Here is a 23086-nt window from a genome sequence, read left to right as displayed (position 1 = left end):
AGGCCTGCTCTGATAATTTAAATCTTGCTCCTGCCTTTTCTCTCCTTCTTAAACAGTTTTTAGTTATTAGTTGTAACTAGGGAGCTTGTTAGTCTGGTTTTCACATGCTAACTTCTTCTGTTAACATAGTAAGGGTCAGCAAGATTAATTAACGTGAAAGACAACTTGCTAAAATAATTTTATAGACTTGCTTCTAGTTTTTTTCTTTTATTATTGTATAGCCATTGATCAAGAACAAAATTCTATTGGAAAATCAATAGCCGGAACAGTTTCTACATTTTCAAATACAAAGGTGCAATTAATAACTTCATAATTAGACATGTAGGATATGCATGGTTGCACTGAAATGCTTAAAGAAAAGAAGAGCATGAATACTGAATAGAGTAAGAACAAGCTGTGACATCAGCTTCAGGAATAACAAGGTACTCACAAAGCAAAGAAGAGAAACCATGTAATTTCTCTTTCCTATCCATAACTCCTTTTTGTCATGAACCTACCACTCCTCCGTCAGAAACTCTGGCACAAGCAATTAAACATGCATTCAGTTTTGTACAATGGACTGACCCAGCTTTTGCATCACAGATATAAATACATCTCATCCTGTCATTATAGTTTAACAGTTTAATGACCTCTAAAGGCAGAAAAATCCATTTCTTTCCTTCCAAGCACGTTGTTCTGTTTCTATTTAGGAGTCTTTGTATGCTTCTCCCAGTCCATCTCTCACCCACGTTTACTGCTTTCTCTCAGTCCTTCCTTTGCACGTTTCCCCACCCTCCCCTCAGGATGTATTTCTAGCAGCTGGGTTCTCTCCCACACAGGTCATCTCTCCTGACACTGTGAAACAGCAAGCCAACCACAGACACAAATGAGGGCACATTGAAAGAAAAATGCACCATTTCCTATGAAAAAAAGCCAAAACACCTCCACCACAAGCAAACTGATTCTGATGCCTTTAGTTTAATGACCTATACTTTCACAGATGTATATAAACCAACACTAAAAGACAGTGCTATTAGAGAAAAGTAGTCTTCCTACTTTAAAGTATATTGATGCATATTTGCAAGATTCTAATCTGATTAAATATCTTTCACCATAATAACGCTCACAAAATGATTTTTAAATATGTAAGAATAAGACACTACTCCAGAACATTGTAGACAAAAACATATAAATGTGATCTTAAAAACATTATTCTCATTAAATACAAGATTCCAGTCTGACCCTTTTCAAAAAGCTTGACAATTTTTTTTTGTCTATAACAGAAAAATACATGCTATATATTCTTTTATATTATTTGTTTATATTCTTCATATTCTTTAGACAATAGCTAACCATTTGTGGACAATATAGATAAGCACAGTTTAAAGAGTTTCCATCTGCTTCTCTCATTGTTAAAGAAAATGGCATCAAAGTGTGTCAAAGGTGCAAACACTTTGAATTCTTGTACACCTTTTTTCCCTGGAGAGGAAAGTTAGAAAATGCTTTTCTGATGCCAGTCATTTCATATGTGGAAAGTTTAAGCTATTTCCTTCTAATTCAGCATCTCCTTTGGAGGAAGTATATTCACCTCTATCTCTGTTCCCAAGTCACTCAGACTTTGGGAACACAGACCTCCCGCCACATAACCTTGCTATACATTTGCTGTACATACATTCACCCAGATTACTTTCCTTCTCTCTTCGCCATTTTTTGACCAATACTATTAATTTACAAATGAATGTAAAATTTTTTACAAATCTGACCACAAACTGCAGTTTCCCCACCGCATACAAACTACAAGGGACAAATCTTTCTTTCTTGATAGGAATTGTAATTTTAAGATCAGACCTTGAATCCTTACCGTGGTCTGTAAGTTCAGACATGCCGAGTTCGCTCATCCCATTCCCTCGTGGCTCATCATGTCCTGTGGACACACAGCTGCCCGTAGTGGCTAGCTGAGAATGAATGAGGTGATTTGGAACGAGGTGTTTTGAAGTCTGCTCATCAGATTCCTTAGTCAAATGATGAAGCAGCATGGAGAAACAAGAACAGAGCTTTCAGTGGGATCACAACACAATGGTTACCCGGATATACACAATTCCTGGGACTGGCAAATACTAAAATAAAATCCTAAAATTTTTGTAAATGATCAGTAGTGATTCAGCCATAAGAAGAAGCAGGTTTAATATATCTTTTTCTCTAGACACAATGAAAAATGGAAATCGGAAGACATGCAAAAGAAAAGATAGAATACAAAGCACACAAAAAATTATTTCTGTGATGCGTTCACCAACTATTTCCAAACTGACCCTTTTCTTTCTAAATAGGATGTGGTGCTAGAATTGAACTGGCTCACCTTCTGTTGCAGATAGCTTAAAAGCAAAGGGCAACTTATTCTGGGAGTCATTCCAAGGCTTCATTCTTACTAGAAAGCCGGTTGAAGTGTTACTATGCTTAACCAAATGAAAAGAACCCATGGCCATGCCAAATTAAAATGTTTAAAGGATTACAATTCTAGATATCTTGAAAAGAAATGTATTTTGAACTCCGATGTCATATAGTCAGTAAAAACATTTCAGAGAGCAGATTTAGATTCAAGGGTAAATTAAGAAAGGGTAACTTAAAAAACTATGCAATGAAGAGAGCTTGTTGAACCATATTGAATAACTGAATGTACTTTGCCTCATCACAGATCAACAAGTTCAGCTAAGCAGTCCAGATTTTGATGCACTTCCCAGTTATAAGTCTCAGAACAGGCCTGTGCCTCTAGTGCTAAAGAAACCATATGGGAAACAGAAAAATTATATACACTCGGTGCACATAAATGAGACCTCTAAAACAACAGCCCATACTTACATGTAGGACGTTGACATTCAGCTGCTGAAAATTACGGGACCTGAATTCTTGCATTCTTTTGATATTTTCTTGGTATTTTTCTTCTACCAGCTGCCTGTAAATACAGAACACTTGTATTTAGAATATGATATCAGGGCATGCACAAAGGGATCTTCTAAAAGCAGGCAGGGAAAAACAAATTCTGTACTGAGATTTTCATATTGCCAAATATTCATGGCATCTACTCACGTTTCAATGAACACAAAAAGAGATTTCAGACCTTATTTCCAAACTCTATTATATTTTACTTTCACAACTTAAATAACATAATTATGAAATAGTAAATTGTTAGTGCCAGTCTTTTGTAGCTCTTCCAAAGGTCTTCAATAGTTAGGGCTTTATTCCACCATGAAGTGCAGGGACATGAAGTGCTGTAGACAGGCATGTAGCATTTGTGTGCTATGAACTCTTCCTCTGGGGCACAATTAGTAACCATGGTTTTCTGTGTTCTGCTAAAGACAGGTGCTACATTAAGCAGTTTTTCTAGCTTCCATTAATATATTCCCTTCCCACCCATCTCTAGATTTGCACTGCTGGAAGTAGATCTCCAGTGTGAGAAGGTATAATTTTTGCATCGTTTCCAACATTTTCAGCCAGTCAGCTGACAATGATCTAGAGCTCAATGTCGACCCATTTTAAAGATTCATGACTGAGAACAAGGTTTGAATATTAACGTTGCCTTCATATCACAAAACAAATATATTTCATTTTGGTTTTGGGGGAAAGAAAAGACATGAAAATTTCATCAGACAACATCAAAATGTAAGAAAGTAATGAAAATGAAAACCAAACTAGAACAATCCTACAGTTAGTATTATTTTCTAATCTCCATTCATTTTTAAAAAGTGAAAGAGACAGACCTCCTATTTACAAATTTCGTACTAGTACAAGAATTGGCTGAAAAGCCAATTACTGAAAGCACCAACAGAAGAGGTGTTAAATTTAATACTTTCTATACAGTGGTTTCAGTTCAAGGAGAGGGTTTTTTTGAATGAGAATCAATTATGTAGCAAATGCCAGTCAGATACAAGTGCTCTTCAGACATATTTTCCAAAAGGTCATGAAGGTCTTAGTTCTTTGCTTCAAATGTGTCATCAAAACAGTATATTCTGTTTTTTATTAAAAGCCTCAAACAAAGCCTTCCAGTTGTTTCTCATATTCCATCTAATATCTAATCTCTTCCAAACCATTTTATTATGTCTCACTTAATAAAAAAACCCATCAGTCATAAAGACTTTACAACACTTCCATAATCCCTGTTTGATCCTTTGACAAGACTACCTATCCTCAGAGCTATTAACTTCTATTGGAAAACCTCTGAGGTCAAAATCATTGACAAAAGCTGGATTGTAACTAGATGTCCGACTCCTCAGACCATGCAATTCTCAACATCAACAGTCATTAAAAATAGTCTCCTACTGCAACACATTTGAAAATCTCCCATATACTTATTTAACCAGAACCATGGTACTCTAAGCACCAGTTTTGGACTGACATTCTAATTTTTTTCCTACATAAATAATTAGCATGATTTATTGTCATCCAAAATCCTCATTGACTTTGAGTAGCTGAAGACCCACACTATTTTTATTTCTACCCTGACAATTCTAACTCTCCCATTAGACTGTTGGGTGGGGAAAATTGCATGGTTAGGGTACAACTTACTTCAACTTCTTTGCTTTCTCATCTGCAGCATTTAACTTCCTCAGCCGCATTCGTTCCCGCGGTGTCATCTTCTGAACTTCAGAAAGTTCCTGCAGAGTTTGCAAATGAACTTTCTTCTGCCTGAAATTGAATGCAAGCAAACCCATCTTCATATATAAATGTAAATATTCAGTATTTCGACTGGATATTGAAACAGTGACATTTAAAATGGAATAATTAGAAAGTCTCTGGAACTATAGCAGACAAAATAGACTTTCATTGGGTAAGCAAATACCTCTTTAAATTGAAATATTTAAACTTGGATTTGTGAAGAAGGTGAATCATTTCAGGTGATGATAGAAAAACGGAGATTCATCTCCTTAAAAGAATAAATATTGAAGCACAGTGAAGTATTTACTATGTCAGGCATCATTATTGGGCATATTCCAAGTACAAAGACAATCTTTAAATGAGAGCCATAATACTGCTTGTACATTTTACATTGATTGTTACAAGCTGTCTAGAATAAAAGAGAATATTTATGTGTCCTTAATGACAGATATAATTATCATGTTGTCTTCTTGAATTTCTGGTCCTAATCAATAATAAGAGTTCACAGGCAAAATGGTCTCCATAGACCATCTCTGAAAGCTGAGCATTAATTATTGACTTACATATTTCAGCTGTATTTATCAACTGAGGAGAGCAATATTAGTCCTTTATCAGAAAAAGAATCCTAATCTCAGATTTTTATCTCACATCCTACAATAATTAAAACAAAAATTAAAGCCTAATTTGAAATGCCTTGGCAGTCTCCTTTCATTTACACAATATATATCTATTATACCATGTATTTATAACACCAAGTATTCATTTCAAATTACTGTTTTTGCTCTTATGAGATAAATTCACTTCTAATAATCTGAGAGGCCAGATTTGTAACCATACAAATTGTAACACTCCTTCTGGACTATCATTTGGAAATCAGGATTTTAATAAATGAGCAGAGAAGATTCATTATGTTTTTCAAATAGTGCAAAAAATATGAATATTAGTTTGAAATATGAAAGATGAAGGACAAAGACAAGAAGATTTCAATTATTCATAAGAATGGAACTAACTCTTCAAGTATGAATAATGTAGACATATTTCTTGTCTCCTGTAAAAAACTCTAATTTAAATTAAAAGAATCTCATGGGGAAAAAAGCAATTTTTCATTCAAGTCGAAACTGAACTTGTACAGCCTTATAGTTACTTAAATATTTAAAATTTATGACTTGAATGGGAATAGATTAAAATAAGCCATCAGAGGCTGTTACTAGAAGAAACTAGACTCAATCTTTTTGCTTTGCATGGCAAAGAGAATTCCTGGTGAGAAAAAAGGAAACAAACATACAAAGTAGCAATGGTTGAGGAGAACACCATAGTGAGCAACTGTTTGTACACTCACTGGGACTAGAGTATTGCTGCAAGACACCAGATGTGGGGAATTCACTACGTTTACTTTTTTTCTCCTCCCCTTTTCTGCTCTCTGTCATTTTTCAGGTATTTTTAGTTCATTTTGCCTACCTCTTTAGACCTGGGATTGCAGGAATTATTTGGCATTTTGCTTACCAGTGACAATACAGGCAGCTAATGTTCCCATAAGTACAATGAGAGTCATTATAAGATTATGACTTTTTGCATATTCCAAACACTTGGCCAAAAATAATCACACTGTAGCTCAAGTGAGGATAAGTCACAGTAAAGCTTCTCCTAGGATGTTTTTCTCTAATTGATGCCCTGAATTTTAAAATCTCAAGACAAATTGCCATTCACTGCTTCACAATTCCTAGGAACTCCATGCCTCTGCACAGAAGCAGACTGTTTATTTCCTTCTAACAATTATATAAGAGCATGGTGGTTTTAGTTAGAACTACTTGCTCTTCCTCTTAGAGACTACAAACTTGATTTTGAAAAAATATGCTTACAGATTCTGGGGTATCCATAAATGTCCTCCCCACATGCTAGCTCTGTCAGAAAATTAGGTCCATTTGGAAGGTGATGAGACTCAATATATTCTAGCTAATGACAGTGGATCAGGTACAGAATACAATATATATTTTACGAAGTGGTTTTATCAGTCTCCTCTAGAAGCATGAGGATATTTGAAGTCTGGATATATATTCTGCAAGTAACAATATTGCTTCCCCAAAGCAGATACAATGGTTTTGGTGCATATAGATAATCTGAAATCTTGTTCCCACAAGATAAAGGCAAGAATTAAAAGTTTCTTGAAGATTTTCATCATCTATGTTTCAACAAGCATTAAATACTGAATATAATTCAGATAGAGTTGGCTTATCATCTGGGGAACATTTCAGTGCCCCAAAACTATTTACAGTATATCTCTAAGGAATATCTCTGTAGTTAACTATATTTAATTTGAAAAGGAAGGAATCCACTCAAAGTTAATTATATTAACTTGAATATATCTATTTATAGTTTCATTTTACATCAAGGCTTGCAAAGTTCAGTGAACTATTTATACTTTATTCATACTACAATAGAAAATTTCGGCCTCACAAAAAGACAGAAACTCATCTGTCAACAAGAGACAGATTAAAGACAGAAGCGACGAGTAGAAACCCAAAACAAAATTTGCAGAGATGAGAGCGTGCAGAGATCTGTACACTGCTATCAGTGTACAGATACACTGACAGCAGTTAAACTGAGTAAAATGATATGAAAAGGTTTTGCTATGCTGAATTCAACTGTCTGTACTCTGCTTTCTTCCTACCACTGACAACAAACTACACTTTGTTTGGAAAAGCTGAAGGTGGTCACCTCTCCTGAAGGGAGGCTTGCAAGATGCAGAATTGGCAGCATTCTGCAAAGTGATCACAGCTGCAAAAATGTGGGTCCTGTAGAGCAGAGATCACAAAAAACAAAGGTGAATGTCCTATAGCCTCAAAGGCACTTCCAGTTCTGGATTATCTTTGTTGCTGTTACCTAATAATTCAAAACAAATATCAGAGAGCTGATAAAATCTTGACAGTTCTTTAGAGGAAACAAGAAACAGGGATGTTCATCGCTTCTTCACAGGACCACAAACTTCTGGTTTTGCTCTTGATAGCTCCCAACAGAACAAAACCTTTACAGAAAACACTGGGATGGGGAGCAAAGGGGAGGGCGAGCTGCCCATGAAACTGCAGAGCTAATTTACAGAGGCAAAATGAAAATGTCCACGGTGGAATTTGCTTTAAACATTGCAGCATTAATTAATTAATTGAATTAATTAATTCAATATATATTTGGTGCCTAAGATCATGTGTGAAGACACTGCTATGTAAGAGCCAAGAAACATCACTACTCTTGATTTCTCACTGAAATTACAAGATAAAAATAACAGTATCCTACAGAAGCATTAGCTTAATATTAGTTTAAGTGCATATGCTTTTAGTTTTGTGTCATTTAGGAAACACAGCTTTCACATTCCACTTTTAGTAGGTACAGAAACAGCAGCACTATAAATGAGGATGACCTAACTAAAACAACAGCTTAAACCTCCAAAATTTCAAGACAAATGTCATTATTTACATATCAATTGGTATTAACATAACATATACTGCACATGCATGTGCAATTTACACAGTCACATAATAAAAGTATTTCATCTGCAAATAAGTTTGTCTAAACATAAAGCACTATGAGATTGACACAAATTTTAATGGCATTATTTGGCAACATTGTCATTTCATATACTACTGCCCATAAACTGTCAAGAAATACTTACACAGTACCAAAAATGGGAGCAGTTTCTTTCTGCCAGTTAAGTGCCTTATCTTTCACAGTCATGTTTGTGAACTTGTACTGTATTTTCTGCAAGGAAATGACACAGAAGATGTATCAACTTGATGCTAAAGTTATCCAGAATCTTTCAGCTATTACCCAATACCATCCTGATATAAAAAGTGACTGAGCAGTTTTCTTCCCCACCTTTTCAGAAAGCCAAATAACACAGGCACTGAAGTCTGGGCAAAAAGAGCAAAAGGCATTGGTTTTCATTAAAACTGTGACTAACCACAACAGTTATATATGTACCGAGGCCCAAGTGATCTACACTTTTTATGCATAAATGTCTGTTTTTCTTATTGCTCATAACATTTAAGAGGGGATACATTCCGCATGTCAAGTGATGAGGGTTTCATTCCTCAGTCGTATTTGTACTATAGCTCTGAAAATCACCTAGATTAATGCTCCCATCAGCAGCTATCAAATTATTTTTTCCCAACATGTTTTCCCTGCCTTCATTTTGCTCTTGCAAAATATGTACTCAAATGGCTCAGCTCAGCTGCTGCTTTTTCTGACATACCTTCAGTTGTTCATCAATATAAGGGGATTTTAGGATCTCTGCTGCTGCTGGTCTCAATGAAGGATCCTTATTTAACATGCTGAAACATTAAAAACCAAAAATAGTAATTAAGCAATTGTCCAAACTTACTGAAAAGCCTACTAAATAAGAAAAAAACATACCTGCAAAACACAGCATTCAGTTTGCTTGGATATCTCTCAGGAAGAGAAGGCGTTTCACCTTCCACAATTTTTAACACAACAGACAAAAAATTCTGTCCAGTAAATGCATGGTTCATACAGCACATCTCATACAAAATGCATCCCAGAGACCTTAAAGAATAAACAAATAAGAATAGTATGTATTATTCACCAGTTCTAACGGCCATCATAAAAGGTCACCAAGTTGAACATTTTAAAACAAACACTCTCACAATAATTTTATATAAGGACATAACAGTTTGCACTTCAGCTCAGTTCTGTCTGACAAACGTTGAGTTTTGCAGGCCTTGGAAGATGTTCAGCTCTTTCTCCAGTCAGGGGCTCTGACTTGATCAATGACTGACTTGATCAAGGTCATGGAAAATGATGGTGAGAGCCACATACAGGTTGAGGCTCATCTAAGCAGCCAGTTTAAATATCTTTATATTTGACTGTGGTATTTATAATTTAATCTGTGATTCCAGAAGAAGTAAGAAAGCAAAGCACAATGGTAAGAAATAAGTACGGGTGAATGGCTTTCAGGAAAGGGGTATAAAAATCTTTGAAAGCAAATAATGAATAAAGTTTCAATTATTCATTTAGGTTAAAGAACAGGAGTTGTTTTGGTCTATCTGACAATAAAAGAACAACATCAAATAATTTTAAAGCTGAAACCCAGGCTCTACATTCATAGTGAATAAGGAAGAAGAGAAAGACTCCACCCACTGGTACTTTTCAAGCAAGTATGTGAGAACCATTAGCAGAGCATTTTTGCTAAGAACCAACTAAAGAACAACTACTGAGGTAAATACATAGCTACCTAGGTTTTTTAAAGATTTAGCTGTCAAACAGCTTTCAAACTTTCAAAATCAGTAAACAGTAAGACACAGATGATAATTTGTATTTATGATGTATGTTCAGACTTTGAAACAAGATAATTACTACATGAGAAAATACTTAAAGCAAAAGGAACAACAAAAAACCCCTATGCACACAGCATCTGAAAGCATCAAATAAAAATGGAAATTAGCCAGAGAGAAGGAAAAAAGAAGGAAAATCCCAACCTGACAGACTGTACTATAACTTCTTTTTACAGAATCAATCTGTTTTGGAAGCTGCTTGATTCTGGCAGCTAGAAATTGTTTTATGAGCCATCAGGAACATGGGATTTGACACATCAGGGAAGCTGATTTATTCATCTAGTTTAGTACGCTGACTACACCTGAGTTGGAGAAAGCTGAAAAGAATGCCCAGGGCATTCTGCTGCAGCCAGGGCTGTGAACAGGCTACCCAGGGAAAATCCCATCTGTCCCATGAAAGAAAAAACAGGGGGGAAAGTAGAGAAAAAATGAAGGAAAAAGAATAAAGTTTCTTTCTGCAGGATCAAAATCTTTGAAATTAAATAAGTATCTCCTAAGCTGAGAAATGCTGCCCTGGGTTCCTGAAAATTTCTTCCCAAGACAGCTGCTCAGCTGCAAACACCTAAAGAAGTAACAGACAACCTTTTGGCTCAAAACTGCATTTCTCAGTTGTGTTTTGACATTTCTGGTCTAAGCACCTTGTGAGAAGCAAGAGGAAATTGCTTCCCAATTCCTGTAAGCAATCTGTACATGATCCAAACATATAATTTAATTACTTTTATAATCTTAGCCTGCATAAGTGCCATGTTATAAAATTCTAAAATGGTCATTAAACCAGCCAGCCAGCACATTTGGTTTGACAGCTCCCTGTATTCACGAACAGGTCTGATGAAGTTCCTGAACAGCACATAATTTCAGTAAAATTGTGGCATGATCAATTCATGTTGAAGCTACTTATGCTCAATTGCATTATAAAATGGAGCATCTGGAAAGGCTTCAGTGTGCTCTTCCCAGTCTCAACTGACAGACCTCTAACTTCTCCCTCTTAGGAGAAACCACCCCGAGGTTTTTGGTGTTGCTTACATAAATATTATTATCCTTTTAACATCTTCTGATCTTTTGTAAAAAATGTTACAGTTCTTCAAATGTTATAAGATACAAGTTAGCTTTAAATTCAGCTTCAAAAGTCAGATAATGTAAATGCATACACCTTTATGGCTTGTATCTCTTAGCCTGATCATATCAAAAGGTCTTAAGAGTCTGTGAGGAATATATCTCTGAATTTAAATTCCTCAATACTCACTCATCAGCCCTTAAATGAGAACTCCCTGCTGCTGTCTTCCCCAGCCCCATCCCCTCCACCTTCACATTTCTTCATTTTTTGATTGTTAATATTAAAGAAAAAGACGAAGTGGGGGAAAAGCACAGACAAGCAAGCAGAATAAAATTAAATACTCAAGATCTGTGGTGTGGGTAGCCCAATTTATCCAAACACAACAGACAAACCATCTGTCAAGATCTGACTGTATTGATGGAAGATAGAGTAAAATGGATTTACATGTGATTGTGACATTGCTTTGTCTCTGCCATAGCAGTGGAAGCATGGGAATGTCAGACAAGCCCCAACAACATTGGTGTCCCCACAGGGCGTGTGAGGGCAGGAAGGGACACCAGGACAGTGGCACAGCAGCGCCTTGGGGTCACGCTGTGCTGGGCTACCAGTGAGCCCCAATTGACACACACACACACATCACTGACTGAGCCCTGACCCAGCCTGGCCTCCTGGGCTCTCTGTGTCTCAGCCCAGCTGCCAGCACTGCTCTGACTCCTCTCTGTCTGATGGATCTGCAGGGGAAGCAGCGATGGAAGAAGGGCTGGTGAACTGAGACCAGCTCCCTGAAGAAGCTTTTGTCTGGAAAGGAGGAAACCCCGCACTGTGTCACTGCAAAGGTTTGCTCTCATGGCCCGGCCAGTCCAGGCTCAGGGATGCTGATGTGAGCCAACTTTAATTTGCCTCCTGTGAATTTAGATTTGATATAAAGCACAGAATAACAAAGAACTCCAGGCCTGACATTTCAACTGAAGAAAAACATTAATGCTGCCATTTCTCTGAGCCCAACTGCAGAACTTCCTTAGCAAAAAAAAAAAGTAAAAAATGAAGCTTTTTCCCCATCTATCGACTTCGGGCTATAAAGGACAATACTTCTTGCACCAGCTGTTGCACTGTGAATATTCCAGCCAATTTTGAAAAGCCAGGTGCAGAATGTTTCAGTGAACCTGAAAAGCACAGTGTCTCTTTAGCGCACATCATTAATGCAGCATAAATTAAGGTCTTTTCAATGAACTGAACAGAACAGTGAGAGGATCATGATAAAAGGTGAGATAGCACTAATTGTCTTTTCCAGAAGATATTTTACATTATCTTACATTTAACATGGGAACACTTGGAAGTCTGAATTCTTGTGTGTGAATTTTTGAGTCCTGCTAGAGATCAGAACGACAAGTCTGAAGAGAAAATGTCACTTCAGCTACATATAAAAGACTTGGGCAGCTCCTTGAAATTCCTCAGGGATCAACAAACAGTGCTATTTAACATCTCTGTCAGCAACACGGACAGAGGGATTGAGTGTATCCTCAGCAAGTTTGCTGACAAGCTGTGTGGTATGGTCCACATGCTGGAGGGAAGGGCTGTCATCCACAGGGACCTTGGCAGACTTGAGAGGTGGGTTCATGCCAATCTTATGGAGTACAAGGGAAATTGAAAGGCCCTGCACTTAGGCCACAAGTACAGACTGGGCAGAGAATGGATTGAAATCAGAGCTGAGGAGAAGGACTTGGAGGATGCTGCTTGATTAAAAGCTCAACATGACTTGGCAACATGTGCTGACACATCCTGGGCTGCATCAGAAGCAGTATGACCAGCAGACTGAGGAAGGAGGTTCTTCCCTCTACACTATTCTGAGACCTCACATGGAGTATTGCATCCAGCTCTGGGCCCTCAAGAGGAGAAGGATGCAGACTTGTTGAGGCAAGTCCAGAGGAGGTACACAAAGATGATCTGAGGGCTGGAATACCCCTTCCATGAGGACAGGCTGGGGACGAGAAGGCTCCAGGGAGACCTTTGAGCACCTTCCAGTACATAAAGTGAGAGAGAGCCAGAGACTTTTTACAAAGGCATGTAATGATAGGACAAAGAGTAACAACTTCAAACTGAGAGAGAGAGTTCAAGGATGGGGCTTTGAGCAACCTCATCTAATGGAAAGTGTCCCTGCCCACACCAGGGGAGTTGGAACGCTATGATCATTAAGGGCCCTTCCAACCCAAAGCATTCTATGAGTCTTTGATTCCTCATGAGCAGCCAAACTTCCTGCACAGGAGCCCAAGGACTTAATCTCACCTGGAGCCTCCAGGGTGGGCTCCCCTGTAGGCTCAGTGTCCTCTTGTATTTTGGCCCCTGTTAAATGGGGACAGTGGGAAAAAACATCAAATAGAATCAGTATTAAAAGATTAAAAGACGAAAGTATCAATCAAACACACGAGCCCTGATCAGAAGAGTTTCCTGGCTCAAAAAAAGAAGTTTGTGGGCTGGGGAAGTACTGAGTGAGGGCACACCTCCTCCTTAGTGCCACTACAGTGAGGGCCAAGAAGCTCCTGCTGAAGGCAATTTCACCCTCAGGTGAGTGCTCTTGGTAATGCTTTGGGAAGATCACAAAAGGCAGAAAGTATAGCAGAAAGCTGGCAGCTACTGAGTTTGGGAAAGGGGGTGTTTTTTCTGTGTTTTGTAAATTTTGAAAGGGTGATCAACACATGATTTATAGATGTATTGGACCAAACTGATTATGCTTACTCTATACAACTTCAATGACCTACATGGATTGACACTAGTAACCACAAATAGAACTTAAACATGTATTTTACTTTTTATTTGCACTAAAAGAAATTATTCCTTACAGTAGAAGAGCATGAAAGGCAGGCTTCCCTGTCTATTCATTTGTTTTGACATCTTTTGAAATCTTCTCCCAATATATTTTTATTGACTGATATTTGCTACAGAAGAACAAGAGAGAATCTGACATCAAATCCATAGCAGTCAGCTACACAGGCCATGAGATTAGATTCCTAGCATATCCATTGACTGGACTGAATATGTCAACTGTGAAAGATGGTTGCTAACATTTGATAATATAGATGGCTGTCCTCCACTTTTAGAATTATATCCTGCAGCCACAAGTATATTTTGAAAAGGCAGAACTGAGACAAAGCTAGAGTAAATTACCAAGCAATCAAACTATATCCCAGGGGCCAAATGTTTTACGAAAGAACTGAAATATTTATTAAAAAATTAATCTTCTGATATAGATAGAAGGTAGATATACATACCTACAGAAAAAGAAAAAACAACAACAAAACATGTCATAAAAGAAACAAAGTTGCTTAAATAAAATACTATGACAAAATTTAAAAGCTCAACACTTTTAACTATAGTCTTAAAACATGAGATGCTTTAGGACACACATATAAACAAGCTAGATATTTTTGCCATTCCAAAAAACTCATTCTTCATCTTAGCTTTGAAGAGTACCTGCACACTTAAAAGTTTCCTAAAGTGTTTCAACATACCTCAGCTCCTAAACTTGATCCTTTAATCATCACCTCAGAAGTCCCAATCTCAAGAATTTGGGCCATCTAAATGCAGAACCGAAACTTTTCTTTTTACCTTTGAGCCTCTTCTAAAATGGTTGTGGTTTTTTCTGTTCTAACATCACAGTTGTTCTCATTTTCAGCTCCACTTCCAAATACTTTCTTGTTTTTAACACTTGCCAAAGATTTTAAATTTAGTTCCTAAGAAAGTCCTTCTTCTATCCTCTCAGCCAGAATCACTCTGCTCATCCAGCTAAAGTTTCACAGAAAGTTGCTTCTCGCAATTAATCTATTCCAATACGAGTAAAAAAGAGATTTCTCCCTTCCTAGAAAAATCTGAACTTTGTCTACAGTCATCCTATATCACATCAGAGACTGGTCCTGAATCTTATTCTCCTTTGAGGTCACAGATAACCCAGAATAAAAGCCAGCTACATGCTTCTTAACACAAAGGGCAAGGCTTCAAATTGCAACATTTGATTCTAATGTCTTGAAAAAGTTTTATGGAGATAAATGCCTAATCCAACCAAAATTGCATTTTGACTACTCACCAAATGTCAGATTTTGTATTATATCCCTGGTGCTTCAGTACTTCTGGACTCATGTAGTATGGTGTCCCAGTAAAAGTAGTTGCAAGATCACATGAACCCATCAAAAGACAAGAAACTCCAAAGTCTCCTAAAAATATCAGTAGAAACAATAATCTATTAATATAAACATATATCTATTCATATAAACTTTCTTCTGGTTATTGTCAGACATGATAAAGTGACTGTACATCCAGAAAATTCTGCTAGTATCTATAAAAATGGCAAAAACTATTTCCTGTAATTCTTCAAAATAAAAACACCACAAAAGCATAATATCACAGAACAACGTGGGTTTGAAGAGCCTTCACAAGGTCATCTGATTCAAATCCCTGGCTCAAAGTTAAATGGGGCTGCTCAGGTCCAGGTCCAGCCAAGCCTGAAGCATCCTCAAGGCTAGAGATTTCACTGCCTCTTCTGTGTCTGACTGTCAAATAAATATTTGACTACAAATCAAAATGCTATTTCAGACATGATTTTCTTTAAGTCTCCTTATTGACAAAATGTCTGCTGGATTATTCTATCACAGGAAAATATACCTTTAAAAAGTATGGAAATCTCACCAATTTTAAGAAGATTGTCTTTCAAAAATATATTCTTGGCTTTCAAATCCCTGTGAAGTATCCGTCTGGAATAGAAAAGGAAATTCAGCTTCATCCAACTGGAAGCATTCAGAGTCATGTATTAAGTTTTTCAGGTATTTAACTTCTGCCCTTTTCAGAAAGGCCAGCCCACCACTGCTACAGTCTACTCTGCCAGTGACAATCCATGGAGAATGGCATTAAGGAGCTTCAAAGAGGTGCATTCACAGGCACCCACATGCAGGGTGAGAGCCTAAGCAGGATTATAAAAATATACATGGGGATCCCAGCTTAAGAATACAGATAGAGACATAGTATGAGCTGCAGAGGAAGGGAGAAAGGCAAGTCTTCCTTTCTGACTTCTCTTAAAAGCATTACATCTTATTTTCTGCCAGGAGAATAAATGCCTCACAAGAGAATAATGGATGAGAGAAACGGCAACAAGAGTTTCTCAAAGCTAAGGGAAGACTCCTACAGAGTAAAAGACAAATATGTATATAGCCTAAGCTAGTAGTTCAATTTTTACAGTAACAGTGTGGAAGATGAAAGAACTTTACAAAGATGAAAAAGAAAAGGAACAGAAAATTAACTTTTACAAATTTATTTTTCCAGCAGAGTTTAAAAATACCAAATATAAGCTACACATCATGTCAGCCTATAGAATCTTCTTAATTTCTGTAAGTCCTACATGTGTGACAGTAATTCTGCAGACCCTTAAGAAAACAAAGTATCCCTGCAGTATACAAAACATATTCTAAATTAATTGTTCGTAATGCTTCCAAAAGCATTGTTGCCTATAACCTCACCTAAACTAGAATACATGCACTTTTGAAATGATGACTAACACACAGGATTAGTCAGAACACAGCCCTGATCAGGAGGAGATTAGAATAGCATTTGGTACATACTGGCTATAGAAACTGCATTTGCTAATGCAAATACAGTAGTCATTCAGTCATTTAGATCATGTAAAGAAAGAAACTGATGCTCTAAGATTTTTGACAGCATAAAAAAACAAATATAGTACTCAATTTCAATTTTTTGAGCAGCTCTCAAAAATTATCTCAAATTTGAATTATTAAGGTCTTAGACATTGACATTAGTTTCTATATTAACATTAGAAAATATGCATTCTACAGCACAATTTAAATACCCAATTTTATCCACAAAAATTTCAATTTCTTTTTTTGCAAGACAAGAAAAAAAATGCGCAATTCAATATACTCAGTTCACAAATGGAAAAAAACATGAAAAATAATACTAGAATTTATTGCAGTAGGTACACAGACTGGGCATGAAAAATAAACATTCGTATTTTTATGGTTCAAGGAAGTGCTCTACATGTTTCTTATAGCAATCTTTCTTCACTTCTTTTTGCTCCATTTTTTTTGTCCTGAAAGCAATACCTTTACTTTCATTAGAAAAAGGTTTGCACATTGGAAAAAATGAAAGCTTTACTCAAGATGCCTCCAGCCATGTTTATAAAATATTGTTTATAACTAATTTGTTCTCTATTTGACAACTTCTGTGAGCAATACACATACACTCATACAATACATTAGTAAAGAAATTAAACTAAGGTGGTATTTGTTATTCTTTCATAAGTGTATATATATGTTGGTGTACACACACACATACTTTTACAGAAATCTTACTGTGTTAATTGAGATTCATAAGGACTTTCTTACCATTCATAACACAGATCTTTTGAAAGAACTTGCTTTCACTGAGTTAAATTATTCTTGCACATTGTTGCTGAGAATTGGTGGATTTCAACCTTCTTTTAATAGTATACTCCTTTGCAGAAATATAACCACAGAATTTTTGAACCTGAAATTTTCTGAATATCTATTATTTTAATAACAGATATATTGAAGTAAAAGAATGATCCAGAAAGCTTTCAGTAGCATATTATTTGAAAAGGAGATTAAAAAAACATGTTTGGGTCACATTAGTTTAAATTACAATGTAATGTTACTGTAATCCTGCAACATGATGAAAATGTTACATATTTTATTTGAATTACCAATAATTATAAGATGCTTTTATATATTAATGACAAAGAAATATTTGGGGTGATTTTTTTCAGCTTTCCATGATGATATCTCTCACTGCAATGCAACTTATTCTGCTATCATACATCTGAAGATAAACAAGGCACCAGCTGAAATCTTACCTGAAAAGAAATCTTTAATATTAGTAAAAAATTAATATCAAACCTGCACTGCACAGCTTAGAAAGAGAGCAACTTTTTTTTGTAGGAAAAGACAGACCTATAAAGGCAACAAAAATTAACTGGGCTCCAGCAAAACTCTACTAGATGGACAGTGAAGTGGTTATTGAGTGGTTATTTGGGGTAGAAATTAACACTTGAGAACAGTTTCAAATCTGGGCTGTACATATACCCATATTCTGTAGAGTAGCTGCTTGCTGGCTCACAGTCACAAAAGAACAGGACAAGACCTGAGCAGTGTACAGCCTCCTTGAATGAAGCTTTGCCTGCAACAGAACGAGCTACAAGTGAAGCTGAGGGAAGCTGAAGTATATTACTGCTGTGAAATCATGCACAATCAATTTCTCTTTCCTCTCTCTGAAGAACTCTGCAGAAGAGTAAGAGGTTCTGTGTAAGTCTGAACCCTGCATTATCCCTGTATATTATAAAAATCTCTGTTCATAAATTCTTCATAAAGATTAGCAAAATTATGGGTAACATAATGATCAGCCTTATTCAAATTGAGGTTAAATTAATCAATGGCCTCATTGTCTGATTGCTGTGGGATTATTTTGTGCACTGACATGCAATGAGCTATGTGTACTACAAGAGACTGCAGGATACTTTCATGCTAAAGGTCTCCACCGAAATAAGACCACTGAACTGTGCTGTCTCTCTTTTACTTCTCCCTTTCTTTATATCAAAGACAGATAAGGATTGAATCTGTTTATTTTTAGATAGCTTTGTTTTCAAGTTTCAAATTTTAAAAAATATTACATTAAGTTTCCAGCATAAGAGTTTTCAAAAAGTGTGGAAGCTCGACTAAAGTTATGGAAGGAGGACAAGTGAATATTTAAAACCATAAATAATAATTTTTGCTCCTCTGGAAAAAAAATCGCACATCCACAGATGCTGAGTTAAACACTTGAAGCTTCTAATTTTAGGGGAAAGCTTTCCTTGCATTAGAACATAATTCAAACATATATCAAGCTTTTTTCCATGTCAGTGGAGAAGAAGTCATGCATGACTCCTCTATACAGAAACAGAGGGCTGCTATTATGTTTTAGTATTTCAAATTTCTGTAGGTAGTTTTAAATTCTTTTAAGCCTAACTTTTTCCATTTAAGCTTCCATTTGACTCTATACTTATAAGAAAAAAGATCTATTTCGTAATATACATACAGCCAAATAACACAAAATACAAATAAATATATATCAATTAAAATTGTCAAGTTATTTCTAAGTATCTGGAGAGGTACTATTAGCTGTGATTGAAAAGGAGAAAATAAAATCCTGTTTGGAAAATCAAATTGCTTTAATTGGAGAACTAACTGACTTCTCAGGAAACCAAATTTTATATACATAAATACCAAATAAAGATTATTTTTAGGATCTTATTTGATTTTAAAGATTTGCTTGAGAGTAAGTAGAAGATAAGTAAAATAGAGAGAAGAGATAAAAGAGGCACAAGAAAATTCAGAATATGAAAGATAAAAAGAATAACTCCCAGAATGAAATAAAGTATTTCAGCTGGAAAGGGCCTACAATGATCCTCAGTCCAAACGTAATGTTTATATTATTATGCTGCATTATTCTGCACAATGCATCTTCTAAACACATATGTTAAAAAAAGGATTTTGCCAAAAGGGGACTTTTCAGGGCACCAAAACTTTTAATGATAAGTTGATAAATTGAAGTTCAAGAGAGGGAAAAAACCAAATCACACTGATAGTTTAGTTAAACTGTCAGGATTTTTATTTCCACTTCCCTCTGTCCTTTTGGTCTGAGGTGAATGCTGAAGAGCACAGCATCCCAAGACAGTTCTCTTTGTGTTCTCCCATCACTGGCAGAGCAGTATTTCATGTACAAGCCCTAGATAAACTGGCATTTAGGAACAAAAATGCTCTTGTATCTTGGGCAGCAATTCACTCTGCCCTTTTCCCTCTAGAGTCTGACACTGGCAAAAATTCATTTGGCATCCATCAGTTTAGGTCAAACACACACTTAACTTCAGTTCAACTTGGGAACAGTTGTTCTTGATGACAGGTGACCTCTCCACCTACTGCTTGGTTGAACCTAAAATTCAGGCAAGCAAATTTTGCCCAAGCCCTACAAAAGATGTCACAGAAAGGGACCAGACAGGCATTGTACATGTCCAGCACATTGGGAATATGGGAAATCTTTCCATCATTGCAGTCAGCCTGCCTAAATCACACTGCAGGCAAGAGCTACAGTCATGGAGATGACCAGGTAGGTATTCATCTATATACACTACCCGTGCTCCAACCATGTGTGATGTCCTCATATCTGGATGACCTGAGGTAATTTTTTAAGTTAACCTTTGATGTGCTGTTAAAAGTGACATCTCTTTTCAAAGAATGCATGTATGTAATTCCACTGATTTTACTGGGAGTCCATCAAGCATATATATTAGATGTTTCACATTAAATATGTGCAGGATGTGCTTCTTGATTCCCCTTTAAAAAGATGGATTTTTTTTAACCTTTTAATCAATTTTCTTCTGACAATATTGAACTATTTCAAATGGTGCTCCATTTTCCATTTGTCTCTGAAAAAAAGTATGTCTAATGCTGGAAGACATTTACCATTGTCCTGCTAAAAGACATAATGCACAATGTTCCTGCAGGGTAGATAATTAATCACACTTGAGGTATCTGACATAAACTAACTACAATAGTTCAGTGAGCAGAACTTTCATTTCTGTTTGAATACCTCCAATTAGTCAGTAAGTCCATTCACTCCCCTCCCAAGCTCAATGCTCTCATACCAAATGACTGTACCTGTCATGCATATAGTTGACTCCGAGTAATAACTGTATAAACCAGTCTATTACTTGACTCTGAGTGAACATCTTCCCAGAACCTTTGTACTCTTGAATTTTAAAGTCTAGATCTCCACCCTGAAAAATATCACAACATATTTGTACATTTAAAGTAAGTTTTCAAAAGCTATCTCCTTCATCATAGTACAGAACCCCACTTCCTTGGGCCTTCAGGAGTCCTATCATGTAGGTCTGTAAAATCAACATGTGCACATGAATTCTGAACTCTCCCAGCACCAAAAACATACACAAGTGAGGATCAAAATGGTATCAACCAGTCTGGCTTTGTAGCTTTCTCTTAGTGTAATACAAGATCATCAAAGTTTCCAATTGTTCTTCCTTTGTATCACCCAACTTCAGCATCTGAGCTGGTCACCCCAAACCTTTATAGTCAACACAAAAGAACACTCACCTGTTTAGTGCAATTATCTCTGTCATCTAGTTGTCTACCTTTGGAAGGGATGGATCATGTTGCAGAAACACTGTTTCTTTGCAAGATTTATGATGAGGGCCTACTATCACTGGCTATGATATAGACACTTAGGTAAGTAAAATTATTCTGCCCTGATTGGTGTGAATAAGTTAATAAATTTGAAAAAAGCATTTCCACTCCAGTCAGACATTGCACACTCAAGCAACACTCATTTATTATGTTATAATACCCATGTCAGCATCAAAGAAACCATGTTCTTCTCTTAAGAATTAAAATAGAGCCTCTTTAATTATGCTACTTTACCCTCTTTCAAACTTTTGCCAGAAACAAAGCAGATTTAAAGCCTCAAGAATATGTCGCATGTGTTACTGTGATACTTCATTAAAACGATTGATCTTGAAGTAGCACTAGGAATGGAACAATAGGACACACAGCAGGGAGTGCCAATAAAACAGAAAATATGTCCAGAAAAAGACTACTTGAAAACTACAATCCAGATATTTGGAAATACCAGCTGTACAAAAACACAATCAAAGAGGATTTTGAGACTTACAGGAAACCAATTCTTTTTGCTCAAAAATATACAGCTGGTTGTCAGCTGACTGTTTATCCAGTTTATAGAATAAATTAATTTTGTCTACAAGAATGCACACACATTAATGGCAATGTGTTGAGGCAACTAACCTCAGAGCAAAGGGACTGTGAGCCTGATTACATTCTAGTGACTAATTACCTTACATCAGGACAGCTTATTAGCCATAAATCATTACTTTTACATCATACATTCTACATAAAATCAGAAGTTTTATGTGCCATATACAAGAAACTATTTCACCAGTGCAATTGTACCAGTACCATAATTTCCCATCATCATCCCTTTACTCCTCTGTACTGTTGACTCTCGACATTTTATGATGTCCAGCATTTCTTGTTTTTCTGTTCCCAACACCACAGTGCTTCATAGTGCTGCTACAAAAAAAGCAGATTCTGTCCTTGCAGATCTATATATTCATGTGCTTCTGACATGACTTTACAGTAATTTCTATAGCCTTTCTGGTTCTAAGTTACAACACTTGAAAGTGAGTGTGTTAAAACAAAGCAAATTTGTTTTGTCATCTACCAAAAATGTGTTCCCTGACAATGTCCTGCAATTTGTAAATTGAAATGTCTGAATCATCTCATACACTAGGGAAGGGAATATGGGTTCAGCTCTCCATCTGCTGCCCTACTGCAGCCCAGAGAGAAGCTCTTCTGGGAGCTTGGAACTCTCAGCAGCTGCTTCCCCTTTGCATCTCCAAATGTTCAGCAGCTTCCCCCTGGTTCCTTGCAGCAGAGAAGAGGAAGGAAAGAAAAATTGTTGCTGGGTACTCCATTTCATGGCAGACAGATGGACTGTGACTGAGTCTACTCACGCACCTCGAAAACAATGAGTCATTATTATAAAATAAACTGTTCCAGACAGATGCCCAGACCATCCAGAGCCCAGGACTGAGGGGGTGCTCATACATGTGTCAGCTGGCTACTGGCCTCAGGAGACTGTGTACTATCCAGGTGAGGACAGATGAAGTGCAGCAGGCTCCAATCACCATTTCTCTCTGTCCCAGTGTGTCCCCTCTCACAATAACATATTACCATAAAAAACGCAAAGAAAAAAAAGGTGCAGCACCTATAGAGTTATGGCAGTGAATACTCTGAAGCTGAGGGACAATTCCTGCAAAAGGTCTAAGGAGAACAAAAGCAGTTGAATAATGCACTACATATGCCTTCACATAACTGCATAGCCTTTTACTTTCAAGGAGGGAAGAGTGGTATCAATGTCCTACAATTAATTTACCCTTGATTTTGTGTCTAAAAAAAGGAAAACAAAAACACATCATAAA

At 36.6% G+C, this 23086-nt stretch overlaps 1 protein-coding gene across 10 annotated transcripts in view; it reads right to left on the bottom strand.

The window, feature by feature from the left end:
• The window catches only part of NEK11 (NIMA related kinase 11), an 81188-nt gene that overhangs the window by 38162 nt on the left and 19940 nt on the right, over window positions 1–23086 (bottom strand). For 5 of the 10 annotated variants that reach the window (XM_088164976.1, XM_088164970.1, XM_088164964.1 and 2 more), the window contains 9 exons: window positions 20733–20851; window positions 15703–15767; window positions 15104–15230; window positions 9034–9183; window positions 8873–8951; window positions 8294–8379; window positions 4540–4659; window positions 2836–2929; window positions 1841–1991 (listed from right to left, as the gene is read on the bottom strand). In XM_088164976.1, the coding sequence (XP_088021102.1) occupies window positions 1841–1991; window positions 2836–2929; window positions 4540–4659; window positions 8294–8379; window positions 8873–8951; window positions 9034–9183; window positions 15104–15230; window positions 15703–15767; window positions 20733–20851 (991 nt within the window). The remainder of the gene's footprint in view (window positions 1–1840; window positions 1992–2835; window positions 2930–4539; window positions 4660–8293; window positions 8380–8872; window positions 8952–9033; window positions 9184–15103; window positions 15231–15702; window positions 15768–20732; window positions 20852–23086) is intronic. The other 5 variants (XM_088165025.1, XM_088165019.1, XM_088164992.1 and 2 more) reach the window with 1 other exon arrangement.

Source organism: Sturnus vulgaris, chromosome 1 (assembly GCF_052056855.1).
Source record: "Sturnus vulgaris isolate bStuVul1 chromosome 1, bStuVul1.hap1, whole genome shotgun sequence".
Classification (NCBI taxonomy): Eukaryota; Metazoa; Chordata; class Aves; order Passeriformes; family Sturnidae; genus Sturnus; species Sturnus vulgaris.
Note: the sequence above shows the minus strand (reverse complement) of the source record. Positions and strands in the feature narration are given on the sequence as shown.